General features: G+C 32.9%; 1 protein-coding gene across 1 annotated transcript in view; it reads right to left on the reverse strand.

The window, feature by feature from the left end:
• LOC128216824 (voltage-dependent calcium channel subunit alpha-2/delta-3-like) overlaps window positions 1-11029 on the reverse strand; it is a 132226-nt gene extending 121197 nt beyond the window's left edge. The window contains exon 1 of the mRNA XM_052923505.1: window positions 10370-11029. Within this exon, the coding sequence (XP_052779465.1) occupies window positions 10370-10500 (131 nt within the window). The 5' untranslated portion in view covers window positions 10501-11029. The remainder of the gene's footprint in view (window positions 1-10369) is intronic.
• Window positions 11030-11690: the final 661 nt, after the last annotated feature.

An 11690-nucleotide genomic window follows, 5' to 3' on the forward strand; every position in this document is an offset into this window, starting at 1 on the left:
GATTTTAATGAGGTAAAGTGAAAGGTATAAACAGTGCCTGGCCAAGTTTTAGGTTAGCTTTAAGTTTAATAAGAGATGTTTTATAGTCACGCCCTTTCAGATAAAAGTGTGGCTGTTTCTATAAATGGTTATTTCTAGATCTTCAATCAGAAAGCGGTACAAAAAGCAATTCAATTCTAGGTTGATAACTTTTTTTCACTGATATGATTTAATCAATACCGTTTCAAAACTTGCATAAAATGTAAAACCTAATTATAGTAATGTAAAACGTAAAATGTAAAACCTAATTATAGTAATGTTGATGCTAATGACTAAATATTAACACAGCGACTCTTATAGAGCTGAACACCTTTTTTCGCGGATTCCATAATGTTATAAGGGTATCATTATGATTTCAGAGTAATCTACTGTCTATTTTTTCAAGTATGATAATAATTGTTTTCTGTTTTTGTTCTGGAGGCATTCATCACTTTATTGCTTTGAGAAACGAATTAAGTGTCTTAAAAATGAATCGTATTTCTGCGCTGAAATGAAAAAAGAGCACGAGATCAAACAATATTTAACCATGTTCATCGAAACGACTCAGTTGAGACCATAATTATTTAACTCGGCATAGGAATCTGGTTGAACAAAAATATAATGCATTTAAAACGTTAATCATGATAGCAGTAATTGTCAGTGCGACAAAGCACTTAGGTTGTGACAGTTGTATGCTGGGCTTTTCTGTTTATCTGTCCTAAATTCATTTGAATATTTCCATTGAAACAATACGAGAAGCAGACAGTATGGAAACATAATACTATAAAAACTGTAGTGGCTTTTACTTTGAAACGTGTTCAATGGGTGAACACAGATAAAGTTTCAGATGAATATTTATAAAAGAATATCTGCTTCGTGCAGTGAAATACTTTCACTGACCGTAACAAGGCAATAACTTCAATTAGGATATTTTTTCATAAAGCAATTGAGACAGCTCGGATCAGCCCTGTAGCATTACCGATAACCAAGATGCTGTTTAGTGGTCAACTTTAAAGTTTGTCCAAGGAGAAGGCAGTATTTAAAGTTTTAAAGTAGATACATGAATATCAGTCTATCAGCATTCAGCCGTTTTTAATTTTAATCAAATAAAGCGGTAAGTAAAAATAGTGGCTTGTTCAATGACTGAATAATGTACGCAATATAATGGAGACTACTTTTTTTGAAAAATAAATAATTATACTTCTCTTCGCATCAAACCATTTGTTTTTAGTTAATCCAAATAATCCTTTGAACAAAATACAAATTGTTTAACGCGAAACAGTCGCCAGGCTATTTATTTCATGTACGTACATACTTTCAATCGTTTTCCAGACCGCTGCTGCTTTTTTAATTACACCATGTTATGGTGTTTTATCAAACAGAGACACATTTCAGAAATAAGTATAACAATAATTAATATACATTCTTTTGACACTAAAGTTAAGATAATAGCTAAAGTATAAATAACAAAAAATAAGTCATTGGAAGCAGTTACAACACATAAGCATTAAGAATTGAACATTGACTGCTAGTGTACTGAAACAATTGTATTGGAAAACTTGAAAAAAACCTCTGCCTTTTTATTGGATAATATATATAATGTTGACCACTAATAAATTATAAACATTTGATTAGCTGAAACAAGGACAAAGGTTAATTAATCGATAAGGAAAGCGAGGCATGAGTTTGTAGTTACAGCATGTTCTGGGGAATGTAAAATGACGATTATAAAACGAGTATTCTCCTGAGTTTTCATCCCATAAAGATATTGGAAACATTCTATAAAGGAGATCGATATACTACACATACCCTGGACAGTTTGGTAATAAATTGGCATTGTTTTAAAACACAAGTACAATTGATGATAATGAAGACTTTTGATTTTCCATCAGATGTCGGTACAAAAAATCTTCCATCAGATGTCGGTACAAAAAAGCGGCACTATCCTCGGTTAATCACCCTTTTCACTGATATTAAGTTATCAATGTCATTTCAGAATTAGCAGAAGATGTAAAACCTGATTATAGTAGTACTTTTGCTTATGGTTAAATATTAGCACAAGTCTATGATATACTTGATCACCTTTTTTCGCGGAGTCCATAATGTTATGAAATTATCAACTTATCTTATAACGCAATTGAATCAGCATTTACGAACCCAGTAGCCAAACCTTTTACCAAGATCCTGCTTATCTGATTGAAATCAATAACGGCTGACTGCTGGTTTACTAAAGTAATTGTATTGGAAAACTTGAAAAGATACAGTCTTTTCGTATAACTACATATATAACGATGACCACTAATAAATAATTGATATCTAATTAGCTGAACCAACGACAACGGTTAATTTATCTAAAAGGCAAGCGATACAAGAGTTTGTAATTACAACATGTTCTTGGGAAAGTAAAATGACGATTTCAACACTAACATTCTGCTGACTTTTTCATCTTATAAAGATAGTGGCCAAATTCTTAGAACATAACTGAGATCGATAAACAATATGTCCCAGGACAGCGTGTGGTAATGAACTGACATGTTCCTGAAACAAATGCAAGTTATGAAAATAAAGAACACTAGATCTTCCATCAGATGTCGGTACAAAAAAGCGGCTCTATCCACATAACATGTTCACTGATATTAAGTTATCAATATTGTTTGTGAACTTGCAGAATATGTTAAACCTAATTTTAGTAATTCTGTTGCTAATGACTAAATATTAAAACAAGGTCCATAATACAGTTGATCACCCTTTTTCGCGGAATCCATAATGTGTTGAAGTTATCATGATCGCTTCTGAACTATCAGAAAATGTTAACACTAATCATAGTTATACAACTGATAATTGAAATATATTTACAATACGTTCAATCTAAACAACCTTAAGGAATCAAATATGGTGTCTTACCGAAATATAAAATAGTTTGAGTGAACTGCTGTCTATATTTTCAACAATGTTAATATCAGTTGTTTTTGTTCTTGATGCATTCATCACTTCATTGCATTAAGAAACGTATTGAGTGCCTTAAAAGATAAAAGTTTTGTTCTCTAAAATACAAGGAAATCATTTTAATCATACAAACAAACTATATTAAAACGTTTTCATAGAAAAAGGTGAAGTAGAGACCAGATTGACCTTTGACCAGAAACTCGGGTGAACCAAAAAACTGAAGTTAATTCTGATAGAGAAATTGTCCATCCGACAAATCACTGTGTCGGTGAGAAATTTTACAAGGCTAATCTATTTATCCACACCTGAATTCATTTGATCATTTGCATTAAAAGAATACAGAAACAAACAGTATGGAGAAACAAAACAATAAAATGTTGGCATGGCTTATTCTTTGATTAAAGTTTAAAGGGGCACAGTATATGTTGATTCACAAATGTTTTCAATATTATATATCTTTTGACATTTATATAATAGCTCCATTGCATCATTTTCATATTACCTTAGTTGTATCACATGCCTGTTGATAGATTCAAAATATTAGCCATTTTGTTTCATTATTGCTATGATATGTTTCTGACCCTCCATGTATCCATTTACATGTAATCATTTATGTGTGTGACAAGAATTTAACTTGATAACACTGGCAATTTAATATTTATGAAATACACTGTCCAACTATTGTAATGTAAAAATTCAAATCTATATATGTATTAGTATGCATTTCACTCGTTTGCCTTTGTGATATGTATCATATTATATTACCTCATTATCCATGCTTGTAATGAAATGAATGAAATAAAGGAAACTTGACTTGATTGGACTTGACTTGACCTTCTTGTAATCCTTTGTGTGACTTTTTCTCCCACAATGTGTGAACAACAAACAATGATCTGTGAATGGTTGTAATTACAATCAATGAACTACATGGAAACAGGCCAATGGGAAAATGAATCTGATCTGAGTCCTCTAAACATACCTCTATAACAACCAAACAAGTAATGGACAAGTCTTACTTAACTTTATCAGAACAGAACAGAACAAAATGTTTATTAGCTTATGCATATACAGCATATCGATGAATTAATAGAAAGTTTATTCATTACGTCAAGAAATGCACATATAAATACACACGATAATGAATGCATGTACAAAGTTAACGAAAACATTCAAGTCAGTGCAAGATAGTAAACATACATAAAATAAGCTGAGAGCGATATGTTAACAAATACAATTGGAAGGACTGAAATATTTGTATACATATTACAAGCAACACTGCACAATGACAACATTCACCGGTTGATAAATGCTATCGAGCAGCGTTAAATCACAGACAAAACAATGTTGTACTATCGCTTGGTAACGCACAAACGGTCGGAAACTTGAGACTTACTTGTGGTTTTCATTGTATTATTAATTTACAAGACTAGATTATAAAGTTTTTAATCCCTTGCAGTTGCCATTCAATATGTGTGCATGGTGAAACGAACATATGTCGTTATTTGCTTTTCTCTTCACCAATAACACATGAAACTATAGTTTAAAAGATTGAACATGATCGCCCAGCACATTAAAAGAACGATATACAGTTTATTAACAATACATATAGACACTATTTCCATTAGTATACATATTTCAAAGCTTAAACATTCACAAGCGGACAAGTAATCAAACCAAAAATCACAATATTTCTTACGAGAAATTTATTGGACGGATTACAAAATCAAAATATTTTTAAAGATAGATAAACATATATATATATATCCATTATAAAGTATGCGCTAGCGAGAGGACAGTGTGTTAAAAAGGTACCTTTGTGGGTCGAATCTTTTCATACTAATAATAGAACACATTTCTTAATTTGAATGCATAATGGATAGACATCGTTTTTATATTGGTTTTGCCAACTGTGTTTTTGTTGTTACAGTTTAAAAAAAACCAGAATAATCGTTTTGTTAACGAAAACCGAAACCGGTTTTTGAAATTATCGAAACCCCTACCGGAGGCGGTTTCAATGGTTCGTTCCATCTGAAAACTAGTTTACTTTGAAAACAACATGGCGGAAAGTGATCAACTAGGTTTGTTGACACTCACTATTTTTTTAAAACAATGCCTTACAATGAGAGAAAGCTAAATGAAAGAGGTAATATTAATAATTAGAAACAATGGCTACATGTAGTAAATCCGCCATGTTGTTGAAACTGTTTACATAACCATGTATTTGTTACTTTAAGCAAAACTTTCAAAACCGGTTTTGAAACTGCAGGAACCATAGAAACCAAAACTGAAACTGGTTTGGTATCAACAAAAACGCCCTAGGAATATTCAGGAAAAAATGCCAGACTGGCTCTTGTATATTTCCATATGTCCTATACTTATTCGATTATGTTCAATTATTCATGATGTAAAGCAATCCAGAATTCCAATAGCAGGGTAATGGTAAATCGACTAAGTAGAGTAACCTATATATCGATAGATGGGCATATGTTAATGACAGTTCTTCCTAACAACATCAAAGATTATTTACGAAAGAAGCCGCGCTTTTAATTATTATCATTTTTTACGTAACATTTCGAAGGTTTGGTTTAAAAAAACACATGCGGCTGATGATTCTGATTATTGTTAAAGTTATCAAAGTTATTAAAGGCATCTTTGTTAACATTTAAGATGAACTATTTTATGTTTCGCTAATTAATATATTTACGAGAAAAATCATAGCTCAAAAAATTGTCTCAGTATTTGCGAAAAGTGTTATATATCAAAAGTGTGTCCATAAATGTTTCAATGTATTAAATATCTAAATGTTAAAAACGCCCAGTTAACAATGTTGTTAACGTTAACAATGTTTCGGGCACTCGATCTATTATGTTTCGCGTCAAAATCAAGGGCATCTACGAAACACATTGTGGTACTCATACTTTCTGAACTTTGGTTAAAAGGAAACATTTCAAAACAATTAAAATAATTTCGTTTTCAGCAGAGAATATCTCTTTTGATTCCATCATTAATTTCTATGAGATTCTATAATCATCTTTGTATTTTTCAAAATAAATTTAAGACAAGGTAACAAAAGTACATAAAGTTTGCACAATGATTCTAATAAGGTAACATTTGTAACGATGTACCTAAACAACAGAACATTTGTAACGATGTACCTAAACAAAGGAATATTTGTAGCGATGTGCCTAAACAACGGAACATTTGTAACGATGTACCTTAACAACGGAATATTTGTAACGATGTACCTAAACAATGGAACATTTGTAACGATGTACCTAAACAACGGAACATTTGTAACGATGTACCTGAACAACGGAATATTTGTAACGATGTGCCAAAACAAAGGAATATTTTGTAACGATGTTCCTAAACAAAGGAATATTTGTAACGATGTGCCTAAACAAAGGAATATTTGTAACGATGTACCTAAACAAAAGAATATTTGTAACAATGTACCTAAACAAAGACATATTTGTAACGATGTACCTAAACTAAAGAATATTTGTAATAATGTACCTAAACAAAAGAATAATTATAACGATGTACCTAAACACAGGAATAATTATAACGATGTACCTAAACAAAGAAATATTTGTAACGATGCACCCAAACAAAGGAATATTTGTAACAATGTACCTAAACAAAGGAATAATTATAACGATGTACCTAAACACAGGAATAATTATAACGATGTACCTAAACAAAGAAATATTTGTAACGATGCACCCAAACAAAGGAATATTTTTAACGATGTACCTAAACAAAGGAACATTTGAAACGATGTACCTAATAAAAAGAATACCTGTAACAATGTACCTAAACAAAGGAACAGTTGTAACGATGTACCTTAACAAAGGAACATATGTAACGATTTACCTAAATAAAGAAACATTTGTATCACATACCGTTACACAGTAATATTTGTATAATAGGCATCGTTAGTGTCTTTAGTACAAGGGTTGTGGAACATTCGAGGAACAGTAATTACATTTCTCAGCCAGACACTTTATGGTAATGACAATTTAACACATTATAAAAGCATAGATTCTGCCCAATGAGCTTGCCAATTCGCTTACCAAAAGTTAGATAAGATCAATATCAGCAGTGGATATTTTGAAAGAAAATTACAAATAATGCAACAACTTGCAAAATGCTTTTGCTGAACCTATGACATCATATTAAAATACGTGGTTATAAATTATGAATGCCTAAAGTATTTGGAAACTCCCTTGGAATGTCAGAAAAGTACACATACAACAATCTGGGTTTGTTCGAAATTGTTAATTGAAAGAAATAGAGGACGAACACCACTACCCAATGCATCCTCTTCAGTGGTACTCTGTTAATAACTATATCATAGATATGTTAATTGACTTTTGACTTTATCAACTATAAAATTATCACAAATATGGATGCTTGCAAAATCCATTACGAAAATTACAAACAAAATTATAATTTATACTAGAAGCCCTGAAGTGTCATTATAAAGATTGTTAAATTAATTTTAAATTATTAAACACCGACGGCAATGGTACGCCAGGGTTTGAATCGAATAGTTATATTATACTATTAGGGATATATACAAATTATTGATACTTTATGAAAGCTTATAACCGACAACATTGGCAAAGCAATGAAGAAGGCCAGCCAGACAATATTGATTAAATTTATAAAGATACTGGTCAAATTACTAGAAAACAAATGAGATCGATAATTTATACCGCCCTGGGACATTATGTGGTAATTCATTGACCTGATCTTGAAGTAAATTCAACTTATGACAGATAAGAAACATATTGTCAGTACTAAAAGGTGGCATTTTTTTCATTGATTCCGAAATGTTTATTTCATCATATCGCTTCAGTACATAGGTATAGGTATTGTTTGTTAATAATCATTTTTATATGTTTAGTGTTCAAAATCATGGTTCGTCAATTGGTCCAGCCTCTGTTTATTTCTACCGGGTCACATGATTAAAATAAAAAAAGTATTGACTGCTGTTAAACTCAATGAATGTACATTACATATGGAAAATACTGCTATCCCTTTGGACAAAATATAATTTTGAACACTATTTACAACAAACAATTTGCGCTATTATATTTCCAGCTTTCTCTGAACAATAATACATTGGATGTATGTCGTAATTTATCGCGTGGATATATGTCTTTTGTTTAGCATCCCTTAAAAGGATCTCGGCTTCTAAATAACAGAATACTTAAATTGATCTATTTTATTTGAAAACAAACAACAGCAACAGTTTTTATGGTGTTTTCTTAATGTTTTCATCACAGTCTTGGATTGCTTTTTGAAATTGATTGATTGTCTTGTTGTCTTACTTTTTCAGAAAAGCAGATAACATTTTCAGACATGCTAGCAGACGACAATAAAGCAATTTAACATATTGAAATTATGGATATTAACCGTTCCGTCTGATACATTTAAACATAATGAAAAGTTGATATTTCCCGTTTAGATTTATGCATTATAAGATATTAGTATATTGATATTTCCCGTTCAGACTGATGCATTTTAACATATTGAAAGATAAATAATTCCCGTTCAGTCTGATGCATTTTAACATATTGAAAGATAGATATTGCCCCTTCAGTCTGATACATTTTAAAATATAGAAAGATATATAAATCTTGTTCAGTCTGCTTCATTTTTACATATTGAGAGATGGATATTTCCCGTTCAGTACGATGCATTTGAACATATTGAAATATTGATATTTCCCGTTCAGACTGATGCATTTTAACATATTGAATTGTTGATATTTCCCGTTTAGTCTGATACACTTAAACATGTTGAAATGTTGATTTTTCCCGTTTATATTGATGGATTTTAAGATATTAAAATATTGATCTTTCCATATCAGTCTGATACACTTAAACATATTGAAATGTTAATAATTCCCGTCCAGAGTGATGCATTTTAAGATGTTAAAATAGGGATATGTCTATACCAATCTGAATTACTTAAACATATTGAAATATGGATATTTCCCGTTCAGTCTGATGCATTTTAAAATATTGAAATGTTGATATTTCCCGTTCAGACGGATGCATTTTAACATATTGAAATGTTTATATTTCCCGTTCAGTCTGACGCATGTTCACATATTGAAATGTTTATATTTCCCGTTCAGTCTGATGCGTTTTAATAAATGAAAACATGGATATTTCCCGTTCAGTATGATGCATTGTAGCATATTAGTATACGGACATATTGCGTTCAGTCCGATGAATTTTAACTTATTGAATTATGGACATTTCACATTCAGTCTGATGCATTGTAAGATATTGATTTATGGATATTTCTAATTCAGTCTGAACATTTTGAATATTGAACAGACTGAAGAATGGCGTGCGATGTTTCTGCACGTCAATACACGATATGATAATGAGCTGTAATTAACGAATTAACAAAGAGCCAAAAAAAAAAAGAATGGTGAGAGTTTCATCTTGTCCAAAAACAGGTAGGGCAGGTAGGCTCATTTTTAAAAGACTATACAGTCGAATCCCGTTGGCTCGAACTCCCGCGGACCGGCGAAAATACTTTGAGCCTCGGAAAATTCGAGCCAAGCGGGATTGTTAACCTTCAGTATAAATAAATCGGCCCTCTACATCTAGTTCGAAACAACGAGGAATTCGAGCCAAGCGAGTTCGAGCCAACGGGGTTCGACTGTATGTAAGAACGTTATTATCAATATTTGACAGTGTAAAAGTGAGAATAAATTTTAAACAACTTTAAACACACGTACACACACTATTTTTTCATTATTTTTTTCATTATTTTTGTTTAACCAACAAACTACGTAGGACCGGGAAATCAGAACCAAAAGATTTTTAGGCCTAAGTAAGAGTGAATAAATGTGAGTCTTAAATATATTACTTTTGTTATTAAAAAACAATAAGTTATAATACCTGATATATGCTTTGTCTCACATGACACTATTTCTTAAGGTACTATCTTCTGGCGCAATCATAACAAAAACAAATTTAAATAAAGTGATATTCTTCTAAAGCATGACATTTACAAAACATACAGTAACGTTGTTTATGAATGTTGTTTGTTGAATATGTAATTGTGCTTGTAATTTTTCACTCGTCATACACAACTCACAGTTCCCTATAGTATATACATCTGTATAATATCTTACAATCAATAACGCTGATCAGAAAAAAAACAACCATCGAAGTCAAGATTAGAACTTTTGGAGTCGCTATCTAGAAATTAAATATCATCCCTACTAGAGATGATCAGACGCGTTCTCCATCTTAAGTAATACATAATGAAGACCGGTCCCATGTCATATGGACGCTCGAAGGTGTCTTTAGACTGCGCCTTTATACATGTATACATACGTACAAACATATAAACAAGCACTCAAGAAACTTACTGCGGGACACTAATGGTGGGTCGGCCATCCGGGGCCAGATCGCCACTAACCACGAAGGCCGCCAGCACTAGCAGCAGGGTCGCCAGACATCCGGTCAGCCACATATCCGGCCTCAACGGAAAACGAGACATAATGCTGATGTCTTTCACGTAATTCCACGTAATTATCCAAGCATGCTTAACACATAAGTGCACTTTCTCTACACTCTACAATATTACTCCATATGAAGACAATTTGAAATAATCTAGCTCGCAAGGTTTAGAGCAATTTCTCCGAAACAACGCAGAGAATCTACATAATTGGTCAGACCTGTGGGACAAAAGCCATAAAACGCGAGGGAAAACAATGCCTGTATTAATAACTTATGAGTCTTCTCTAGGAAATTGTAGTGCCAATAACGAATAGATCCGCGAGTATATTCCGACAAGGACACTATTATACGCACAATATAACAACGACTATTCCACTACTAATCTACGATTAAGCCTACTGCAAATGATTTCTCCACTGTAAAGAGCTTCAATATTCCCATGCTCCACTATTTATCCACTCTGATATTGAAGAAACTCCGAGATTGCAGCACATAACAGTACCATTATTGGCTGTAGAATCCAGTCATAATTGGGCATTGATGTTTTGTTTGTACGTACAGCACCAAACGGCGAGACTTCCATTTATCCACACGCTCGCGCTATCAAGCTATCCAATAAAACAAATGAAAATCAATGTGTTAGTTTATCGATACGCAAAATATGTGAATGCTTGCCTTAACATTTCCAATGAAATGTCAATGTGTACCACCTAAGCATCGATACTGCAAGAGTCAGGCAACTCGACTGCCAGAGCGCTCTATATGAGTTTTATTACACGTAAAACATCCCTTTTTCTCTCACTTATATCTTAATATAAGGCGGACAAAATCCAATAAACAAATGATGACATGTTTTTAATTAAGCCTTTGACGATTGGCGCCTCTGCTCGGACGAGGCTATGTTGTTATAACTTTCTCTGCTGGAGGTATGGCATTATGGGAAGATCGGTCATCGATAGCCAGAGAAACGTTGAGTTGAGTAATAAACCCGCAATCATAATATAGTCCCAGGGTCCGGGGAATAGCGGGGGCTTTTCACTTTCGGTCCAGCCAATCCCCGGTAAAAACCCGCCCTGCGGGGACAACCTGCTGGTAAAATCCCCGCCAAATGCCCCGCACCCCGGGGACATCCTAGGTAAGGCCCATTCCACGTTATTTTTTGCGCGAAAAGAAAGCCACCGCATTCACCCGGCACTGCGGGGCCACCTGAAACGTAAACACACGGCCCAA

This window comes from Mya arenaria, chromosome 14 (genome assembly GCF_026914265.1).
Source record: "Mya arenaria isolate MELC-2E11 chromosome 14, ASM2691426v1".
NCBI lineage: Eukaryota > Metazoa > Mollusca > Bivalvia > Myida > Myidae > Mya > Mya arenaria.